At 45.9% G+C, this 23,390-nt stretch overlaps 1 protein-coding gene and 1 pseudogene across 1 annotated transcript; one reads left to right on the forward strand and one right to left on the reverse strand.

Moving 5' to 3' along the window:
• The first annotated feature begins 786 nt into the window (after window positions 1–786).
• Window positions 787–4,062, forward strand: LOC115328923. The gene is made up of 2 exons (XM_042293548.1): window positions 787–1,566; window positions 2,164–4,062. The coding sequence occupies exons 1-2, from the start codon at window positions 787–789 to the stop codon at window positions 4,060–4,062; spliced, it is 2,679 nt and encodes an 892-aa protein (XP_042149482.1).
• A 2,876-nt stretch (window positions 4,063–6,938) lies between these two features.
• The window catches only part of LOC115330587, a 70,178-nt pseudogene continuing 53,726 nt past the window's right edge, over window positions 6,939–23,390 (reverse strand).

Consider the following 23,390-nt stretch of genomic DNA (forward strand, 5'->3'; position numbering starts at 1 on the left):
CTACTGAAAGAAAGTTGCGCGGCAGCAGCCAAAGCAACTGCCACCTCACAGGCCCAACTTCGCGGCCAACAAAACACAGAGCAGGAGGTCATTCGAATTCCTCCCAACCCAGGAAAGCCAACAGTTGACTCCAATGAGAAGATGGCAGCCCCAAACTGGATCCCAGAATGGGCCCAGCGCACGAAGGCTAAGTCCACCGAACTACCAGACTGGAGGAAGGAAGTACAAGCACTCGAAGCAAGGTTCGAGAAGCAAGAATCCAAAATCGCCAAATTCGAGAAAGACGTAGAAATGGGATTTAATATGGTATTCCAAGTACTCGGAGAGATTAAAAAGGAAATTGCTGAATTCAAGCATAGCAGATAGGACTAACCAACCCGGACAGACCAAGATAGCACCGACACGGATCCTACAGTGGAATTGCAACACGTTCTCGGCAAGAGCAGCGGAGCTCAAGCTCCGCTTCGAAAGAAATGCGCCACCAGAAATTCTGCTGCTGCAGGAGACTAAAGCACCGGACATGGCAATCACCGGCTTCAACGTTTACCTAACTCCGACCATCAAATCTAAGCCAAGCTGCAGGGAGAAGAATCCTATTGAAAAGAAAGGATGGGTGGCAGTTTGCGTACTCCAAAACATGCCACAGACGCAGCTAGACACCACTGCACTCTGCTCGGACAAGAGGGAGGTAGTTGCTGTCCGACTAAAGCGAGGTAAACTTAAACTGGTGGTGGCATCTGTCTACATAAAGCCCAATACCACCCTAAAAAATGGAGAGACGGCAGAATGGATCCGAAAGCTATCCGGGCTGGCGGATGGAGACCCACTGATTGTCGGGGGGGCTTTAATGCACAACACCGCGAATGGGGATACGACACCAACACAAAGAAAGGCCGAGACATCATCGCAGCCATGCAAACAGCCGGGCTTGAACTCCGCAATGAACAAGGGGTCAAGACGCGACTAGCCAAACAACAACGCCAGAAGGACACTACACCAGATCTCACGTGGGCCACAAAGCGCCTCGACACCCAATGGACACCAAGGAGGGACACACAGGGCAGCGACCACTACCCCATCGAGGTCACAGTCACACACCCAAGTGGGCGGAAAGATAAGGAGCTTCGACCGATCATAAAATGGGACGGATTCCGGGAGCTAATTCTAAGCAGCCTGGAGCGGCACGAAGACATCGAGGAAAGCATATGCAAGGCGATGAAGGAGGCAAGAACCCACGTTAATGTCAAACAAGGTGATCCGACACCGGGCACCCACCTTCTGAACCTATGGGCCAGTAGACTACAAGCGTTAACAAGATTCAGGAGAAGCAGGGCGACGGCGCATAAGATCAAGCTCAACAAAGCGACTGCCATGGCTATAAAATACTCCAAAGAGCTATGCCGGCATAAATGGAGAAGCCACTGCGCATCATTCAACGCACGTACCGGACTCGGAAAGGCCTGGCGGACTTACAGGGGGATGAACAAGAACAAACGCAAGAGCCGGAACGCAGCACGGAACCTTGCGCTTCGCCTGAAAATGACGGAGGAGGAGCTGGCGGTAAAAGCAAGTCAGATATTTTTCCCGCACATCACGGCGGCAAAACAGGGCGGCAAAAAACGCTCAAAGAGCTGGGCTGCAAAACCACCAAAAGAACCGGGAATGGACGAACCTTTCAACATGGGGGAGCTGCTTGAGGCCATCCACTCAGCCAAACAAGGAAGCGCACCCGGACCCGACGGGATAACATATACGGCTCTTAGTAACTTCCCAGGCGAGGCCAAAGAAGCGCTATTGAAGAAATATAACGAAGCATGGAAGAAAGGAAAGATACCCGACTCCTGGAAGATCTCTTGGGTGACACCAATACCTAAACCCGGAAAGACGCAGGATAGAATCGAAAATTTCAGACCAGTTTCACTAACTTCCAGCATCTGCAAAGTCTTGGAGAAAATGGTCCTGCAGAGGGTACAATGGTACCTCGAGACCTACGACAGGCTGGACCCGAGGCAAACAAGATTCAGAGAAGCCATGGGAACACCAGACAGTCTCAAGCTGCTATACGAAGACGTGATGGCAGACAAGAAGAGCATAGATCCAAGACTTGTAGTTGCGCTTGACATAAAACAAGCCTTTGATGCCGTTCCGCATTGGGCGGTGAAAGAAGGAGCTAAGAGATGTGGACTAAGGGGCAGAGCACTAAAATTCATCGAAGACTTTCTGGCCAATAGAAGGTTTAAGGTGAAAATCGGGAACACAATGGGCCCGGAGACACTCAACAGCAGAGGCGTACCACAGGGGGCAGTGATATCGCCCACATTATTTATCATGGTAATGGCAGATTTACCAACGAGACTGCGACGCATTGAAAACCTCGGGTTCACAATATACGCGGATGATGTCACATTATGGACCAAAGGAGGCTCGCTGGGAGACCAGGAGTTCACTATGCAACGGGGCATCGACGAAGTTGCAAAGTACTTGGAGGAAGTCGGGATGGAGCCGTCCCCTGAAAAAACCCAATACATGGTCGTTGCGAGACCAAAGGACCACAGAAAAGGGATTGCACAGCAAGTGCAACTTCAACTCATGGGAAAAGAACTAGAACGGCGTCCGAGCATTAAAATCCTTGGAGTTACATTTGAAGAAACAGCTGGGAGTACTAAATGGCTACCCGAGCTGAGGAAGGTATGGGACCAGGCCCTGAAATTGATTCGTAGGACAACGAGTAAATCGTGGGGGGCGGACGAAAAAGCAATCCGGACCATGGCAGAAGCCCTCCTCACATCCAGAGCGCTCTACTGCTGCAACTGGATGAACCTCACCAAGGCTCAGTGGAAGCAGATTGAAAGGCTGAACAATCAAACCATGAGAGTGGTAACTGGACTACCGAGATACACACCCCTCGACGAACTAAGGAAATATGCAAGAATGAACAAGATAGAGGAGAAAGCAGAGTCACAACAAATCGCACACTTTCAACGCCTCGAAAGGACTAAACATGGGCGAAGACTATTGGAAATCCTAGGATACTCCACGGAAGGTAGGCCCCCGATCGAGGAGGCTTCCCCACCATGGCAAGACATAGTCGTAACTGATCGCAAGCCAACATTCAAGGGACAAGGAACTAAACAGAGAAAATTCGCAGCCAAGAAACACGTCCAGTGGCTCGCGGAGAACACTGAATGTAAGGAAATAAGGTACACGGATGCCGCGAAGGACGACGGGGCTGCCGCAGCAGCCTTTGTCGACATTGCGAGGGACAGGACCTGGTCAGAGAAGCTTCCAACGCAGACCTCGGTTAAAGAGGCTGAACTGCGTGCAATTTTAGCCGCAGCCAAAGATATCCGTGAAAGAATCGACCCAGGTAACAGGGCCTGGATCTTCACAGACTCTCAGACGGCACTGAAAGCTTGCCGCAGCTGCAGATCGAGAAGGAGAACGGTCAAGAAGATCAAGAATATTGCGGAGGAGCTGAGGAAGCTGGATTCCTACATAACGATCGAGTGGCTACCCGGACACAACGATATCCCGGGGAACGAGAGGGCTCACCAGGCCGCAGCGGAGGCAGCTAGCAGCACCAGCTCCGCGCTAGGCCTTACCTCTCGAGTCGAAACGACGAACGAAATGTCAATAGACCCAGATGAAATGGCCGAGCAAGCCAAAGAAGGGAGGAAACTGTACCTGAAGGGTCTTCTGCTAACAGAGGAAGACCCGATACCACCAGGGTACACGAGATGGGAGACGGTTCGGCTACGGCGAATCAGGACAGGGACGGCACTAACTCCGGCGAAAAAAGCATCCTTCGGACTGAAGGACCACGAGGACCCAACGTGCAAGACATGCACAGAGGGATCCATGGCAACGACCAAACACGTGCTCTGGGAATGCAAAGGCCTTGAAGACTTTAGAGTAGAGTCATGGGACTCGCTACCTAGCGAGAAAAGGCCCACGAACCTTGAAGACTGGACCCACCCCAAGGGACAGCCGCAGCACAGAAAAGAAATCCTGGACTCCCTGATCAGCTACATCAGGGACTCTGGGGTCCATCACTTCATCTAAATTTAGTCATTGTCACTTACCTTTCCTATAAAACCCTACATTCCTTTTCCCTCTCGCCTCAGGGACACCAACCCATAGACGAGTGAACCTTTCATTAAATAAATACATGTTCTCTCTCTCTCTCTCTGTCGAAACACCAGCACGAATGGCTAGAAAACGTGCATGTCCGTGGAAGAAAGAAGCCTAGATATCATACTGACTGTTCTATCCTCTTTTCAAATGTTAACAAAAGCTTCAAAGAGAATTTCAGGCACCGCGTTCTTGGGCATGCGCTTTCGAATTTTCGGCATTTACAGTTTTGATTTTTAGGTTTTGGGCAGACACTATTAAGTTTTCGAACTTTTTCCTCTCCTTCAATTTCATAAAGTTTTCAGTTAGGCTTTCGTTGCCTAGAGAATAAGCCACAGAAAACACTCGCGCGCAAGTATTTATTTGGGAGCAATATACCCAATAAGCTTACAAATAACTCGAAAAATTACATTTTTTTTTATAAAGCTGACGAATTTTAATGAAAATAAATTTATATATGTTACGCATGATCCAACAGCCCCCATATAAAAAGAAGAAAAAAAAATCGGTGAGCTTTTCTCCGCATACGCTCAATGGCTGTTGAGCTTTTCTCCGCATCCGCCGGTTTCGCGGAGAGCTTTTCTTTGGTGAGCTTTCCTCCGGCGAGCTTTTCTCCGGGATTTGTCTGGAGTGGCTCTTGGAAGCAGATGGCGGCGCAGCATTAAAATGAGCGGCCTGTGGAAGCGACTGGTTCTATTCCGACCCCTGCCCGTTTCGTTCTGAATGAGCATCGTACCGGTGTGCGGTCATGAATCACTACTGCGTGATGCACGTCAAAGACCCCAGGCTAGCGGTGGTACCGGACTGGCTAAATTTCTCATCTACAGCTGGGAGTCTCGTCGCCCGTTGAAGCGGACTAAGGTGTAGGGTGTATAAATATACACACAACCCTGTTTTTTTTTTAAGCGACTGGCGGCGGTGCATTCACTCGCGGCAGGTGTCTTGCGAGTTTGTACAACATGGTGAGCGGTACCTGAAAGCGTGAATTTTATCAAAGGGTTTTGCTTCCGCCCGTTTCAACCTGGCTAGCACTCCAGCCAATTGCGATCGGGTATAACCACTCGATAACGATGTTAGGAGCCATAGGCTAGGAATCACACTGCTTTGGATAAATTACGAATCTACTACAGAGAAAGGGAGACGTTCATTGAGGGTGACTGATCTGTACACACAATACAAGTACTGACTATACTTCGTTTTATACTTAGTGTCCAACGTTGGCCACACTACTTGATCAAGCGCGTGGCTCCATCAGGCGTGTTTTCGAGCTAGAGGACGGCCAAAATAACTTCAAATCCAAGCCTCACGCCGTTCTCAGCAGCTCTGATAGTTTTGTACCCTAAGTATGAAACTGAGTTAATCCTTACCGTGGGGACGGAAATAAATGTAGCGCTGCAGCCTCAGAGAGTGTTGGCTAGATCATATCAGTCGGTGGCTTTGTCTTTTTTTCAAAACGAATGGCATTTTAGCCGAGTGGTCGTGTATTCAAAGAATACCGCATTGTGCTTCTTAAAGTTCCTAAGCTATTATTTGTAGCGACTTTTACAGTACCGAAAGCTTCGTCCACCCCTGCCTTAACCACCGCTCAAGTGTCTTAGAATATTGTTAAATAAAGAAAACATTCCAAGGACATCTAAGCACTTAATGTGATTTGTGAATGTGAAAGCAGGAATGTCGCTCTTCCCTTCCCTTCCCTTAGTTTGTCTGCGGTTTATTGGCGTGGACGGCCACGTTTCGCTACAGCTGAGGGTTGCGGCCTCAGACGATACAGATGCCCCCGGCGCTGCCGTGTTCCTCGGTGCCAAAAGGAGAAGTAGTGGCCGCAGCCCCCTCCCCCCTCCGGCAACGCCTGATACGAGTGCGGCGGCCGAGCGCGCACTCTCGTGAAGCAGCCGCCAATGGCTATTGAGGAGCCGTTTTGCTCTGCCAATGGGAAAATGGGCATTTCTTTCGCGTTCTTTCGCTGTTACAGACAGCGTCGGATCCGCTCCATGGGATAGTTAATGCCTTCGGATAAATAAATAAAAAAAATAAATGCGTGGAATTTGTGTGATCAAAATGTACAGCGCTTCGGCTGTCGTCTCAGTTAACCTACAGAACACAAGAAAAAAAAAAGTAGCAGTTTCTGATTTTCGCATTGTAGTTTATTTTAAGTGGGAATCTTTTTATAACTTATCCCAGAAACTTCAGGAAATTTTAGTTCCTAATTTATGATTGACAGTGACGTATACTGTAAATGCAGCAGCACCGTTTTTTTTTTGTTTGGTTTGGAGTGTGGCGTGTTCTAGATGCATTGTAAGTATTTCGATTGAGAACTGGTCATTTGGGCAGAAAACCTCAGAAACGTTGGCAAGAGATTTTGTTAAATCGGGACCTATTGAAGCCGCATGAGAGCGTAAAACGTTTATTTAAAATTTAGCCCATACACGATTGTTATGTGATGCTGTAATTCCAGAAGCCGAGATTTGTGACAAGGCCCCTCTTGCGTTTTGTAATGTGGAGAAATCTAGCTATATACCGGTCTGGTGCAAAGTCTGATATTGCTTTATTTCGGCAATTCACGTGGATATAGCGATGGCATCGCAATTTATTTCTATGTGTGTCTTGTAGGAAGTGACATCTGTCTGATCTTCAGATGAGGCCAATCAATCTCGGGCGCCACCTAATGTCTTCCTCTCTTATGTGTCTTATCCCCAAGGCTGACAATACCATCACTGTATTGCAGTGCACACTCTTCGCGTTATGTTTGTGGCATGTGGCCCTTTTGGAAGACGTGGAGGTAGTACTGGCCTCGATGCTTGGTCCATCTACTTCTTGACGCATTTGTGCTTCACGCAATGCTGCAACATCAAAGGAATTAGTTTTTTAATCGTAACTGTAAGGAATTGATTTGAACTTGCTTCGCGGTCGCCGGGTTGCTCGCCGCTGCAAGGTCAACAAATGGTCACGTAACTATACAAGCTTAAGTTTGATGTTACTAAGGTGGTAACGCAGCGTGCAAAAAGAGTCATTTTTTGTTTCCGACTTTAATCGGGTGACCTAAGTTCAAGGGATGCTGAACCGAAATCTCGATTCCCCAAAACACGCGGCAAAAGCGTGCAACGGGATGCTACAAACACCAAAACATCACTCATACAGCGAAATCTCAAACGGATGACCGTATTTTTTTTTTTTTTTTTTAAAGAGGCGCGTTTGGCAGGAATGTTGACGTCGTGTTTCTCCGAGAAGGAGAGCGAACGGCCTCGCGCCTTCTCCGCTTCGCGGCCTTGAGGGAGCGAAGAGAAGAGAGGAGGAAACTAGGTATCTTATCGGTCACGTGCCTCGTCGGCCTGGTTCAATCTCCGACCTTTTTTTTACAAAAATACGGCAGTCCATTTGAGATATCGCCTTACCAGTAGTGTTGTAGGGATTGTAGGGTCCCGCCTACATCTCCAGCCTTATTTTTTTTTAAATCCAAATTTCGGTTCAGCATCCCTTTAAAGCAGAGATGACTCTCCCTTCTCTTCTGGAAAAATCTGTTGACAAAACGGAATCTCTACGATATGGCAGAATTTATACTAAAGCGAATGATGGCAATATAGCATCACGGATTCTTGAATGTAGGGCTCTACGTAATACACGATGCGGGCCTCACGTGCCGTGGATCAGTTTATACGCGCCATACGACGGGATACTGGAGGTAGAGGAAATATTTAATGTTCTTTTTAGAATGATGTCATTTTGCCGAATTCGGAAGCAAGATACTTTTTGGGGGGAATTGTTATCATTCGTAAACACTAACCCTTCACGTATATAGACCAGTTTCTGATAGGGATGAGGATAAGCTTGCACGCTGATTCAACAGGCCGTTCTGGTAACAAGAGAGGATTTGTCTGAAGACGTCCAAATTGACTGTTTTAAATGAGCAGGTTTCTGATACGTTTGCTACCAAATAATCAAGGATACATTTTGGGAAACATTTTTGTCATGTTTATTTCTCGGGGATTCATATTTTGTGGTGTTTATTATTATATAAATGTACTCCTGTCGGAGGCTCTTGCTACGCATTTTGTACGAGAACATATGTCGTTAGCTGGCGTAATTTTGTATCGGCGCCCTCCATTATCTTTTGTTTAGTTGCGCTATGATGGCCAAAACGCGTCTCCGACTTGTGTGTTTACTACTTCTATGTGTTTAACGCTTCTAAAAAAGTGTTCCCTCAATTTTCTCCCGATGACGGCATAGGCGTGTCATGCTGTTGCCGGTCGCGATCCTGGCAGTGTCTCAGCAGTGGTGGTGTATGCGGCGGACGCCTGTTCCGCCGCAGCGTGACAGCCCACGGAAGATTCGGCAGCCATAAGTTGGGACGCCGCGACGACAGCGACACTGACGCTCGGTCGTGCCTTTCCCCAACACTTCTACGACCAACCACCAGGATCGCGACGTCCAACAGCATGAGACGCCGGCTTCCGTGACGTAATTTTTTGCCTCTTCGGAATCACTTTTGATGTAGGCGCAGCATGGGACGCCAAACACAGCATTCGGAGGTGCGCTCTAGGCGTTATAGTTGCGGCATCGCTGAGCCATGAACTGCTACTTTTGCAGGGTTTATGGTGACGTCAGAACGCCGAGCTCTGAGTGGCTATGTTTGAAGAATAGAGGGTGTAGACAAATCATGCTGCCTTGAGGTCTACCCACTATCCTTCAATCAGAGCCAATCGGAGCTCGGCGTTCTGATCTCACCACAACGCCTGCAAAAAGAAGCAGTCAAACTTGTGCTCCGCCTAGGTTGCGAAGTCCAAGTCACGACGCAGACAGCTGTGGCGAAAGAAACTCCTTTCGGAGCTTCGGGGGGGTTTCGCGACGCGGCGTCGATTTCGTTGGTGTTGCCAGTAGTTCGCAATACAAGATGGGAAAAGTAAAACTTACATGTCCGTCTTTACATTTCATTCCGTCCACAAGCGCAACGTCCATGCACGTGTCGAAACGTTTAGAACAGCACCTTGTGGAGCACTCAGAGTGTTTCGCGGTTTCCTGTAAACAAAATAGGTGGACGTCTACTTTTTTGACCGCGTTACAAATGGGTATACTGATGTTCTCATCCGGCACCTTTTGCAACATAAAAGAAATGTAGTCTCACAATACATAAATGTTAACGTTTTCTTTGCTGCAAAAGCACAAATAAAGTTCCGCACTTGTGAACTGAGGAAGCGCTCGGTGACCTTGGCCTAGCTATGCCTCGCTGGACAAATTGGTACCTGAGGTCGCGATACTCTTTTGAGGTTTGCTGAGCCTGATTTAAAATTAGGAGATAAGCGGGTTTTCAAGCACTTAAAATGCTGCACTTGATATTCTCATATTTGGGAGTTTTTGATATGGTAAATAATATGCAATATTTACATATGAATTTGGTTGGGTGTAGTCGGGACTAATAGCACCGCAAAATGTCCCCTCTATTTGACAGGAAAGTGCACCGAACGACGTCAAGAAGGCAAAGCCGTACTACTCTGAAGAGCCCAGCTTCAGTCGTATTCATTTATGCACTAATGATCCTGTCGGATGAGCTAGCTCACTGAACTTCAACCGCGTGCACTTCAACTCCCGGAATGTAACTTCAGGTGTTTCGGTACGACAGTGTAAAAATGATGGCCACTCCAAAAACAGAAAAAAAAGCTGTAGGTAAAGTACTATTAGACACTTCAAGTGTTAAAATCAAGTTTTAAATGTCTCTGAAATATTTTACATTTTCAAAGAAAGACACGCTACAAAATAAGGCTGCGCTAATGAATGATCTTTGCACCAATTGGATGCTTCTGAGGGATCCTCACAAGAAGAAGCACATCCGAATTCGGCGTTGCGCTTCTTCCTCTGGAGGTCCGCGAAGAAGCCATTACACTGCCTTCTTATATTTTACGGATCGGGCTTTCTTATACAGGTACACGCCGAAGCGGAAGTCGGCTCTATCCTTCTGTGCTAGGATAACATTGAAATTACTTACTCTTTCGTCGTCTTTTAGTTCTTCACCTTATGGGTAATCTTGGTAATGATGAAGCATAAACTCTAAGGCTAAGTCTATTTTGTTCAATTGCACTCCCTCTCTCTCCTCTCTCTACTTTGTTTCATTTTTTTAATAATTATAGAAAAACAATTACGCTACTTTTTTTATGTTCTCTTGTGTTATATTTAAAATGCTGCTAGGCACTCGATCGAGTGAAATGAGTTCGTAAAACTCACTTGAAGCCGAGTGTGTTCTTCAGAAAGAAGCCGTGTGGCACTCTATACAAATGATATAAAACGCGAAGTGCATTCGGTTGGAGTGAACTAAGTTAGCCTGTTTCACAGAGGTATTATATGTTCCTGTGTGCTCCAGTAATTATTCGTACTTTTTATTCGAAAAGACAATTTCACAATAGCAATAAGGGCGACGTCATAATTCTCCTTCATGTGATATAAGCAATACAGTCGTAACACGTTTCGTGCAAAAATGATGTCACGAAGATGCACGTTCGAGTGCCTGAAGCTCATTATAGTAGTGCGGCGTTTCAATCTACCTTCCGAGAGATCTGAAGAGGCTCATTTCCTGCCCGTAATTTGGGCGGGCCAAATTGCTGCAATCTACAGCAGACTTGTACGTAATCCGTTACAAGTAACGAAATTACTTGTAATCCCTTACATTTGTCAGTAATTTATAAACGGATTAATTACATATTTTCTAGAGTAATTTTAAAGTAATTCCCTTACATTTTTGACCTAACGGATTCCCTGTAATCCGTTGCAATTTTTTCAGGACCAATCCCCCTCCCCCCCCCCCCCCCCCCCCTTTTCTCAAGAAAAGGTTGTTTTTATTTTGGTAAAGTCGAGCGCAGCGACACTGTCACACGAATTGACCAGCGCAAAGGGAGGCTTGGCGCTCTTCAGTTCCGCAAAGCCTTTTTTTTTTCTTTTTTTTTTGTAACAGAAAGCTCCTGAATCTATTTTTCTTTTGACCCTAACAACAATGTCAGGAGATCCAAATGGGCATTTCTACGGGGGAAGGGGGGGGGGGGGGGAGAGGGGAGGTATCGTTATTGGGGCGAAAAAACGATCTGCTGAAACTCATTATTGAGTAATAAATAATGCAAAATGTCTGACGAGACTTTCGAGAGCCAGCAGTTGCCTAAAATACTCAAGGTCAATAAATGAAACAGGTGGCAACAATACTTGAACAGCCCTTTCCCTTTGTTTCTTACTTGAGGACAATAATGTCGAAAGTAACGCCACGCAAGTAACGGATTACTTTTCGGGGTAACGGTCACTTACTTTAATAAGTGGGTAATTGTAATTGTAATAAATTACAATTTAGCCTTGAGTAATTGTAAATGTAATTCCTTACTATTTTTCAGTAACGTGTACAAGTCTGATCTACAGAGCGAGACCGGCAAATGGGAAGGGGAATCAAATGCTTACACCGAAAAAAGATTACGCTGTGACATTTTACATAATGAAACATGATGCTCAGCATTACAACGGAAGCTGCTTGTTAGGTGAAAGGCTTGAGCAGCCTTGTCATTCCCTGAGCTCGACTGCAGCGAGTGGCTTTCCAGAGTGCTTTGCTGGAAAGTAGAGGTTCCTGGTTTCTTAGAGTGTACAATGCTGCACAATATCGGTATTTTTTATATTTCTTAACATATGTTTGAACCTCGATCGCCATGCCTTGAGACTAAGGTAAACATATTGCCACTGCTCACCTGTTAGGCACTAGAAGAAAAACAATTCCTGAACTTTGACTGTTAATATCACGTATGAGAGACTCGGACATGGATATGAGCAAACAGAGGTACAGTGGACGAATTTTTTAAAATAATATCAAGCGAGCGTCGACCGCCGGGACGGCCAGCGCCGTGCCGTGGAGGGGTGCGGCGAAACGCGAGATTAACCGCGTGCGCACAAAGCCCTTTCTGGAGGGAGCCTGCTCTCTCCAGAAAGGGCTGCTAGGCAATTCCGTTGAACGCGCACAGCCCCTGCTCCGTAGCAAAGGAGGGCAGAGCGCTTGGAATGTCGAAGTGCATCGCCGATACGCCCCTCCTCTTGAAATGCGGCCACAATCCTATTGACGGTAGCCTGTATAACCCTGACTGTTGCGTCATGCCGCCCATCGACATTCTCACAACACGTTCAGGCACTTGAGGAGGAAAGGAGGCATAAAAATGTGCGCCCGGCTGCTGGTCAAAGAAAAGTGCGACAACCCGGCTACATAGGTTAGATGACGACAGCAACAACGCAGTTGATAATACAAAATACCAAGCGGAAACGCTGTCCACACCGTTTTACTTTGCGTTGTACCACAGCCGACGCTACGGGGCACTGTACATATACCTTAAAGTCTGCATTTAATCACTTGCTTTTATGTTGGTTGCGGCGTGCTTGTCAGTAGATACACAACGCCTTGCAGGTCTTGCTTGGCTATCTGGACCAGATTGGACCACACTCAATGGTGATATATGTTTGTTCAATGTGACGCGTGAGCGGAACACAAGGTCTTGCCTATTCTTTGATAACTTCAAGATCCTTTATTACAATTGAATTCACATGGCGTCAGGATGCAGGCCATTTACAAGCCACTTCTTTTCGCCACGCAGGTACTCATTGGGGGTGCCTGTTTTTTCGGACAAACGACTAGCCCGTCATCAGCTTCGCCCGGTTTTCAAGCGCATCAAGTACAAGTTTCACCCGCCATCGACGACAGCGCTTTTTGGCCTTGCTTCGGCGAGGTGACAGTTTCGGCGCCTATCTTCGCTGATTTGCTCCGCTCATCGACAGTGGCAGAACCACCATCGTCATCGAACGTTCCGCTAACCTTAAAAGCGGGAGCATCTTCCGTCTCGCTCTGTGGGCTTGGTGGCAGCGTCAGGATGCAGGCCATTTACAAGCCACTTCTTTTCGCCACGCAGGTACTCATTGGGGGTGCCTGTTTTTTCGGACAAACGACTAGCCCGTCATCAGCTTCGCCCGGTTTTCAAGCGCATCAAGTACAAGTTTCACCCGCCATCGACGACAGCGCTTTTTGGCCTTGCTTCGGCGAGGTGACAGTTTCGGCGCCTATCTTCGCTGATTTGCTCCGCTCATCGACAGTGGCAGAACCACCATCGTCATCGAACGTTCCGCTAACCTTAAAAGCGGGAGCATCTTCCGTCTCGCTCTGTGGGCTTGGTGGCAGCGTCAGGATGCAGGCCATTTACAAGCCACTTCTTTTCGCCACGCAGGTGCGTAACTCTTGCTGTCTTTTTTCGGAAAAAACTAGCAATGTTTGCCTGATGCAACTACCGAGCCCGCTATGCTGTTTGAACCTTTTTTGTGAGTGTATTGATGTGGTAGGCTCTCTCCTGTTATTATCCGGCGATGTCGAGGTAAACCCCGGGCCCGGACCTGACCCTGATACCGCAACTACTCGCAGTAAACAGTCGAAACAGATGGCTCTTACTAGTACGCAATCACAGGCCTCACCGGACGTCATCGCACTTTTAACAAAACTAAGCGAAGGGCAGGACTCACTTTTACGTGAAATGCAGGCCATAAAAAAGAAAGTATCGTCTACTGAACAAACTCTTTCTAACCTTTCCGAACGAATAAGTGGTTTAGAAAAGGAATGTTCTTTCTTCTCTTCAATTTCAACTGAGGTCCAGACCATACAGTCTAACATGATTTCAATGACTAACACAATTGCCTGCCTGGAAGCGCGTATTGACGACGCGGAAAACAGGTCTCGCCGTAATAATTTAATTTTTTACGGCTTGCGGGACGTCGCTGGTGAATCTTGGCACGATTCTGAGAAGCTAATAATTGATACATGTTCAACTCATCTTGCAATTAACCTGGAGCCACCGAGTATCGAGCGCGCCGACCGGATTGGCCGTTTTTCTCCCGAAAAAAACAGACCGATAATTATGAAGTTTGCGTCAAGTAAATCCAAAGAATTGGTATTTTCTAAAGCGCGGCTTTTCAAGGGAACGCAGATAAGTGTAGGGGAGGATTTTTCGCCAGCCGTTCGCACAGCCCGTAATCACCTTCTTGCTTTTGCACGCTCAAAATCATGCGCGTTTAGTTTGCGTTTTAATAAACTTTTTATTCAAGATAAGCGGTATTTTTATGTTCGTTCTGTTGCTGAGGTAAAAGAATGTTCCCCATAACTAGTCCCCCGACCACCCATTGACTTGATGGCCAGAAGTGTATCGCCAAAAAGCGAGAAAACATCGTTTTTGTTCACTAATATTCGAAGTGTCGTTCCGAAACGTGATGAGATTTCTGCACTCATATCCACAACTAACTGCGACTTTGTCATCTTAACCGAGACATGGTTATCACCAGCTGTCGATGATAGCGAAGTATTTCCTTTTATGAATAACTTTACTTTATTTCGCGCCGACAGAAGTGATAGGCGAGGTGGCGGTGTCCTAATCGCTGCCAAAGATAATTTAAAATGTTCTCTGATTAACGTGGTCTCTTCGCTTGAAATGCTGTGGATTTGTTGCCGCGTTTTCTCGTCCCCTGTTTTGATTGGAGTATGTTATCGCCCACCGGGAAATGACCCATCATTCGTGCCCATCCTTAACGACCAGATTGTTTTGTTGAAGCGTAAATATCGTAACGCCAAAATGTTTTTATTTGGCGATTTCAACTTTCCTGGTATTAATTGGTCTACTGGATTACACACTAATGCAGTCGAGCGTGATTTTTATGATATGTGTCTTAACTTAACCCTTTCTCAAGTAATAAAAGATGCAACGCGTGTGTCCTCCCAATCATCCAATATACTAGACTTAAAACTTACAACTGCTCCTGAAACATTGGATAGTATATTCCACCTTCCCGGTATTAGCGATCATCAAGTAATACTGGCTAACATCAAGCTCTCATTTAAAAAAAGTCCTACTCAGCAAAAACTAATAACACTTTCTGACAAGGGAAATTATGAAGCTATGAACACTGAACTACAAAATTTTTACGATGCCTACGAGGTCGGTTTTTGCAACGCGGGATGTTAATGATAATTGGCTTTAATTTAAGGATGCTATGCGGGATCTCATTAATTTATATATACCAACGCGTCTAATTAAGTCAAATCCGCAGACACCATGGTTTAACTCGTCAGTAAAGCATCTTAATAATAAAAAGAAAAGGTTATTTAGGTCGGCAAGTAAATATAACACCCCCGCTGCATGGAATAAATACAACTCTGCCGATGAAGCATACAGGTCTGCTTTAGAATCCACCAAACGATCATTTTATTACCAACGTCTGCCTAATATGGTAATAAACACCCCTAAACAGTTCTGGAAAGTTATCAATCCATCTCCAACAACATTAATTTCTTTAATTGACAAGGAGGGAATAAGCATTGATGTTGAAAACTGTGCTAATGTTCTTAATGAAATGTTCAATTTGGTTTTTACAAAAGAAATTGTTGGTAATCATCCTGTAATTTCTGCCTATAACTTTCCACTTCTGTCAACCATCGAGTTCGATGAAGAAGGCATCTACCATATAATCAAGAATCTGAAATTATCATCTTCAGCTGGTGTCGATGAGCTTAATTCAAAAGTTCTCAAAAACACAAATACTCTTACCAGTAAAATATATTAACCCTCATTTTCACCCAATCACTAACTACTGGCTGTATTCCTGACGATTGGAAAGTGGGGAAGATCGTTCCTATCTCAAAAATAGGCAACAAGTTCTCTCCTTCGAATTATAGGCCCCTCTCGTTAACACGCATACCCTGTAAAATCATGGAACATGTAATCTTCTCAAAGCTGGTATCTTTTCTTGAAATGAATAAGTTATTTTATCCTTATCAACATGGTTTTCGCAAAGGGTTTTCATGCGAGTCGCAACTTTCCGCTTTCATTCATAATCTATATTATAATCTTGACAATAACATACAAACTGACGCAGTTTTTCTGGATTTTTCCAAGGCCTTCGATAATGTCCCCCATAACCGACTGATGCTTAAACTTTCCCAGCTTAACTTAGATGCTAACGTCATTTCTTGGATTAACTGTTTCCTTACCGGTAGAACCCAGTTTGTACTCGCTAACAACCACTCTTCTTATCCTTCTCCCGTCACGTCTGGAGTACCTCAGGGGTCTGTTTTAGGTCCTCTTTTGTTGTTAATATATATTAATGACCTTCCAATATCAGTAGCTTCTGACATTCGTCTTTTTGCCAATGATTGCGTAATATATCGTAGCATTATTTCTCCCGCCAATAATATTATCTTGCAGAACGACCTAATAACCATCGAAAAGTGGTGCACAGACTGGCAAATGTCACTCAACGCTGATAAATGCATGCTCCTTTGCTTCCACCGCCGCACTAACCCAATGTCATTTGTGTATCGCTTAAATAGTTTCGCCCTAACATCCTACGCATCGTATAAGTACCTTGGTGTATATCTCACCCCAAACCTCTCATAGGCAACTCACATTGAGCATCTAATTAAATCTACTAACCGCTCTTTAGGTTTCCTCAAGCGTAACTTAAAGTCAGCCCCACATCACCTCAAACTTCTCGCCTTTAAAACACTTGTTCGCCCTAAACTAGAATTTGCTTCATCTGTGTGGGACCCTCACCAGTCATATCTCTCTTCCGACGTCGAGGCAATTCAAAATCGCGCAGTCAGGTTCATTCATTCAAATTATTCGTATAACACTAGTGTCACAGCATTGAAGAGACAAGATAACTTACAAGATCTCAGCATACGCCGCAAAATAACCCGTCTTCTGCTCTTTCATAAACTATTTAATGACGCTACTAAAGTGAGTCATACATTCAAGTAGCTGCTGAACGCCATCTCCGCAATTACCATCCTCACCAAGTCATACCTGCAAAATTTAAAACAACTACTTTCATGAATTCATTTTTTGTCAAAACTGCTAACGACTGGAACGATCTTCCCCGTGAAATCACTTCACTTGCTGACCCATTGAAATTTAAAACAGCTCTCCAGTCATTTTTCTAACTTGTGCATATGTTTACGTTGTCCATACAGCCAGTATTGCTATCATCAGTATACCAGTCTAACTAAACACCAGTATCATATTTAGAATTTTTCTAGCATGTATCTAGCATTTTTTTGAACCTTTCAATATTTTTTGTGTGCGTTTACTGTTTAATTTTTATTTGTATTGTATAATTTGCAAGTCCTTATTTGAGTGTCTATTTGTTACACTGTTTATTTTGTATTATCTACTTGCATTTGTTTATTATATATTACACGACCACCATGCCCACCCCTTATGTAATACCCCGCAAGGGGTCCTTAAGGTATGGAAATAAATAAATAAATAAATTATATATTGTGATGGCGTCATTTTTACGCCGCGGTTATTTGACACAATTCTGTTTATTGTGTCAATAAACAGAATTGCGGAACCAGTGTATAAAGACCACTCACGCCATAATCATAGCAAAACAGCGCAACTACTGTCAGAAACAAAACAGTAAGAAAAAAAAACCGCTTCAATCATGTCAAGTAGCTATTGTAATAGGAATACGCACCATCTCTGCTAGTTAGCCATACTGGTTCCGCTATAAAACAAGAAATATAATTATACGAATAGAACTGAGGTAGCGAAGGAGAGTGGGGCACTAGGGGATGTCAGAGCGCCAAGGTCCAGTTAAAATTATCAGTCGGTGAACGCAAAACAAGTTATTCTCTGCCTACTAACCTAAGGCAAACGCCGAACGGCCGCGTGAGGCATTCGAAAGCGTTTCAACAATGAGCAAAAAACAAGGCTGAGAGATTTGGGGCCTTCCACTGATGTTTCAAATCAGAGCTTGGTGCTTCGACGTCCCCGCGCTTGACAGTTCCTCCTCTCTTTCAGTTTTTATGCCGCATAGATGAGATTTCTTTTAGCCTCGCAAGCAGAGGCGAGCGGTGTTCTACTTTCGACACCGGACGGTACTTGCGGCGTAGGGGACTGCGGAAATCGCAGCGGTACGCCGCAATTTGCACAACCTCCACGATTTCTTTGGGTGTGCCCTTTTGTTCTGTCGTCGTGTGTGGGGTTTAACATTGGATGTACAATAACTGTTCATCTGGACGGCATTTCAGTCCCCCTGCAAAAGAGCAGTTTCCACGAAGTGCCCGCAAGGCGCCGTTCCAGTCGGCACAATACGACCGGACTCTAAAATGTCGAAACTTCTTGTCTATACTCTACCCATGCGTTTTCTACGGTCCTGGCGAAACCCAACACCACCCAAAAAGCAGCGCCCCCCCCCCCCCTCCCCCTAAAAAAGATAAATCAAGTCAGCACTATTGTAGTCACACAGTGGCGCGTCAACTACAATGCGTCAGTATCACCACCATAGGGTGCCCCAATGAACTTCTGTTTAGAGTGATGCCACCCTTTGTAGTACCCGATGCCGACAGCAGGCGCTTACGGGGAAAATACAAAGAAATCGACGAAAACAAAATGTCGCCATAGCACAGTCAGCGCCACAGACACGTGCAGGGACACGTTCTTTCACGCGCTTCTGAACAAAACATAAATGTAGAAGTGGGAACAAAGTGGCCAGATGTTGCACCCTAAGCAAAGCGCACATGAAGGCACCCTACACCACCCGCGCTTGTCGGATTCGCAGTTTCTCACATTGAGCGCGACACTTGCACGCGGCGCTGCCAAGACGACCGCGTTCCTCGCTTTGCGTCTAGTTGTGTGGAGATTCAGCGCAGGCATTGTCTTAAAGGTGACATCACAAAGACACGAGCATGCGGCTTTCAAGTATGCCATCTTTATGGGTGAGCTCGGGAGCACGAAGTTTCCCACAGGGCCCCCTAAGTTGGACACTCAGCGAGAAAGTTGGGTATCCGATCGCCGGGATTGGCCAGTTCTAAGGTCGAGCGTGGCACTGGCCAATCGCGGCGGTCAGCGATCTCGCCTACTTTCTCGCCGAGCGTCCAACATTAGGCCCAAAAGCTTCCGTATAGGCGTTCATGACGAGACCAATCTCACGGGCCAGTTTTTCTACGCTGCCTCGGCGGCGGTACATCAGAACAACTTTTTTTTTTTTTCATTCTCCAAGCGTGAGAACACCGCGGGAGCCCTACGCGTGCAGAGGACAAGAGGGCACGAGCCAACTCCTGCACTTTCGCTTGCCCTCTGTCAACTAAAGCTATAGTGGCGTTGCGCATGCAGTGAAAGCATAGAGAGATGGGTATATTGACCATTACAGACGCCAACTTGTGACATGAATTGTACGATTAATTCTGTTTTTGTAGAAGTAGCTGAGATTCTTTATATAGTTTTCCAGAGGATATGAAGTTATTTTTTGTAAGACATAGTTTAACAAGATTACTCGTTCCGTTCGTTTACGCCATCACCTGTCTTCTGGGACTGAAGTACACTTTCGGTTGGGCCTTTGCTGCCGAACCATAGCAGAAGATTTTCGCGTGTTTTAGTTCTATGATTCTGTGTATAAATATGGAAAACTTACGTGAGTCATAGGACCGAAGTCCGGAAAAGAGTCATGACACAGTTGTTTCTTTGTGATGTTCGCTCCCGGGAGTTCCGTCATATTTAATTGGTAGCGTGTCTGTGACGTCACATCAAGACAGGCTTGATCCAGAGTCCTGAAAAAAGCAAAAGTAAAGAACGCCTAGTCTTCCTCAAAGATCCATTATTGATTAAACCATCATACACTCGCGTGTCGCCCTACTTAAATGAATATGCAAATTGCACGAGCAAGATATTCGGGAATATACCGGTCTCACCAACCGTCAGGCGCATGCGTGACGCCGCCATAACTGTAGTTTGCTGAAGGCAAGCTGCAGTGCACGAAACGGCTCTCCACGCGCAGAGATCCAGCGAGGTTGTCGCTAGAGCCACTCGATATGGCAGCGTAGCTGCCAGAGTAGCGCCACGCTTTTCCCTGTGCCGCCTCTCACCCTGATTGGTCACACGCGGTACCATAGCAACGAGCTGAGCTGGCTCGGTTTCCTTAGCAACCGAGTGACTACTCGTCACGTGACCTCGCGAGAGCCGTGATGTCACCGGTAAGATGGCAATGCCCAGAGCTGGTGGATACGAGTTTGTTCGGTACGCGGTAGTCGTAATGTGCCGCTGTTTGCCGACGATTTCGAACTTCTTCGTGCTCTCTGACGCAGGTATAACGTGAAGATCTGAAAGAATGTGGCTTTATACCTTTTCTGTGCAAGATCACTCCGGATATTAGCACCTGTGCGACAGCATCAGTCATATCGCCGTAGCGGTGCTCGTATTCCTGGATGTGTTCGAGGATCGATAAGACATTTTGCATGCAATTTTCGCATACGCCTAGCCTTGTTTGAACGTTGGAATGTCTGAGAATCAATGCGAATTGTATGCGTCGTATGTTGGACCTCGGGGAAGTTGTTTCAGCCCCAGGTAACCGCGTAATCACAAACTTTTAGCGAGGAAGCTCCTGCGATCTTTACGTTTTGTACTAATCAACGATCTTACGACATAGCTTTTAGGATAATGTTTTCGCATTTTCTAGCTCCCTTTGAATGTTGGAATTTCTGAGAATCGAAACGAAAGGTGTACGTCGTGTGTAAAGCCTAGGGGAAGTTGTTTCAGCCCTGCGTCACCGAATAATCACAGCAACTTTAAGCGAGGAAGTGCCTGCGACCTTTAACCTTTTGTACTAATCGACGATTTTACGAATTGACAGTTCTGAAGACTTTGATAAACGTCCTTTCGTTGCAATAGCCTGCATTTGATCGCAGTGTTCTTTTTTTTTTTTTTTAAGTGACAAGCTGGCGTTTGCTCAAATGACGTATATGAAATGACCTGCTCTATAAGAATATATCAACACACACTATTAAATTTATATGCTCAGAGGTGTGTTCGTCTTTGTAATTAACAAGTTCCAGACAATTATTTTTTACAAGTGGAATATTTATTTTCTGTAGCTGTGCCCCTATTGTACTCATTGAAGTCCGTGTTCTATGATGCTATCATCATATGTGTAGGGTTCTAAATATTCTCTTAGCAATGCCTACAAAAACCAAAATGACGTCAGCCGACCCCAGCTCACACATTTGAAACGAAAACTGCGTCACTCGGACGTATGCGCTCGTCAGCAATCTATTCGTCGATGAATACTTGAATTCGCGTTCGTGGCCAATGAGTGCACATGAGTGCACTTGCGAATGACAAGTTCTATGGTGTGCTTAAAAAGCACGGTGGAAGCTTGGGGGCATCGCACCGGTGCCTTAGCATGTTCCGAACGCGTGATTCCGCTGTTCTCTTTTGAGCTGAGGATTAAAGCTAAGGAAGAAGTTAAAGAATCATTTCATGGCCCCTTTAACACGGGTATGCGTGCTACACCAGATAAAAATATTGACATTTTGCATGCCGGTAAACCTCCGGACGACCACTTGGCCTGTCGGCAAGAACACCTCATATCCGGCGTCCGTCTCTTTTGATGGCGTTAACAATCCTCTGTAGACCACCGTGCTGTCCTTCTTGGTTTAACCCCGTCGACTGTTCATCGCCCAAAACGAGGTTGATACCGCCGTTGACGTCGTTCCCCGCCAGTCGGTGAAATAATCTCATCTTAAATGAATGATTGGGTCTTGAAGAATTATGGTGCTAAGCATACATTCTCTTACTATGGGGCAGTCGAGCAGCAGTCATGTCCCAAGGCAATCATCCTGTCGTGGCCGGCGTAATCGGATTTTGTTCCATAGAAGCGAAGTCCGAAAGTACAAGGACGGTACGTTCGTCCCACGAAGCCGCCGCCATCCCGGCGGCGCAGAAAACCACTCTCCCTGTCCGTGCACGCTGCAAATCGTCTCATTTCACAGAAAAAACAGGCACCGCTCCTCCAGAGGCCCGTGCCGTACAGCCATGCAAAGCGTCCTTTAGGTCTTTCACCACTTTTCAATTAGCGAATGGAGATATCAAATAGATAAAGGTTGCCGCCGGGCGTCGCTAGCAGTACGGTTACCATAGAAACCTCCCAGGCCCAAAATGGAGATCACTATAGGCGCCTCTGACGTCGTGTATCTAGATAATTTTGCGTCGTGTCGCTACTCCCAGAGTAGCGCCACGCTTTTCCCTGTGCCGCCTCTCACCGTGATTGGTCACACGCGGTACCATAGCAACGAGCCGAGCTGGCTCGGTTCCTTAGCAACCGAGTGACTATTCGTCACGTGACCTCGCAAGAGCCGTGATGTCACCGGTAAGATGGCAGCGCCCAGACCGGGTGGATTCGAGTTTGTTCGGTGCGCGGTAGTCGTAATGTGCCGCTGCTTGCCGACGATTTCGGACTTCTTCGTGCTCTCTGACGCAGGTATAACGTGAAGATCTGTAAAAATGTGACTTTATACCTTTTCTGTGCAAGATCGCTCTGGATGTTAGCACCTGTGTGACAGCATCAGTCATATCGCCGTATCGGCGCTCATATTCCTGGATGTGTTCGAGGATCGATAAGACATTCTGCATGCAATTTTCGCACACTCTTAGCCTTGTTTGAACGTCGGAATGTCTCAGAATCAACGCGAAGTAAATGCGTCGCATGTTGGACCTTGGGAAGTTGTTACAGCCCCAGGTAACCGCGTAATCACAAACTTTTAGCGAGGAAGCTCCTGCGATCTTTGCGTTTTGTGCTAACCAACGATCTTAAGATATAGCTTTTAGGATAACATTTTCGCATTTTCTAGCTTCCTCTGAATGTTGGAATTTCTGCAAATCGAAACGAAAGGTATACGTCATGTGTAGGGCTTAGGGGAAGTTGTCTCAGCCCTCGGTCACCGAATAATCACAGCAACTTTAAGCGAGGAAGCGCCTGCGACCTTTAACCTTTTGTACTAATCGACGATTTTACAAATTGACAGTTCTGAAGATTTTGATATAACATGCTTTTTTAGCAATAGCTTGCATTTGATCGCAGTGTTTTGTTTTTTTTAAGTGACAAGCTGGCGTTTGCTCAAATGACGTATATGAAATGACCTGCTCTATAAGAATGCATCATCACACACTATTAAATGTATATGCTCAGAGGTGTGTTCGTCTTTGTAATTAACAAGTTACAGCCAATTATTTTTTACGAGTGCAATGTTTATTTTCTGTAGCTGGGCCCGTTTTGTACTCATTAATGTCCGTGTGCTATGATGCTATCATCAAGTGTGCATGGTTCTAAATATCCTCTTTGGAATGCCTGCAAAAGCCAAAATGACGTCAGCCGACCCCAGCTCATGCATTTGACACGAAAACTGCGTCCCTCGAACGTATGGGCTCGTCAACAATCAATTCGTC

Source organism: Ixodes scapularis, unplaced genomic scaffold (genome assembly GCF_016920785.2).
Source record: "Ixodes scapularis isolate PalLabHiFi unplaced genomic scaffold, ASM1692078v2 PGA_scaffold4__175_contigs__length_147842914, whole genome shotgun sequence".
Lineage (NCBI taxonomy): Eukaryota > Metazoa > Arthropoda > Arachnida > Ixodida > Ixodidae > Ixodes > Ixodes scapularis.

What these genes read in the sequence shown, in the direction of transcription:
- LOC115328923 (XM_042293548.1), top strand. Translation starts at nt 787, where the DNA reads ATGGATCCGAAAGCTATCCGGGCTGGCGGATGGAGACCCACTGATTGT. An exon ending in AGGAGGAGCTGGCGGTAAAA is followed by an intron (nt 1,567 to 2,163) that starts GCAAGTCAGATA and finishes TGGGCGGTGAAA; the next exon opens with GAAGGAGCTAAGAGATGTGG.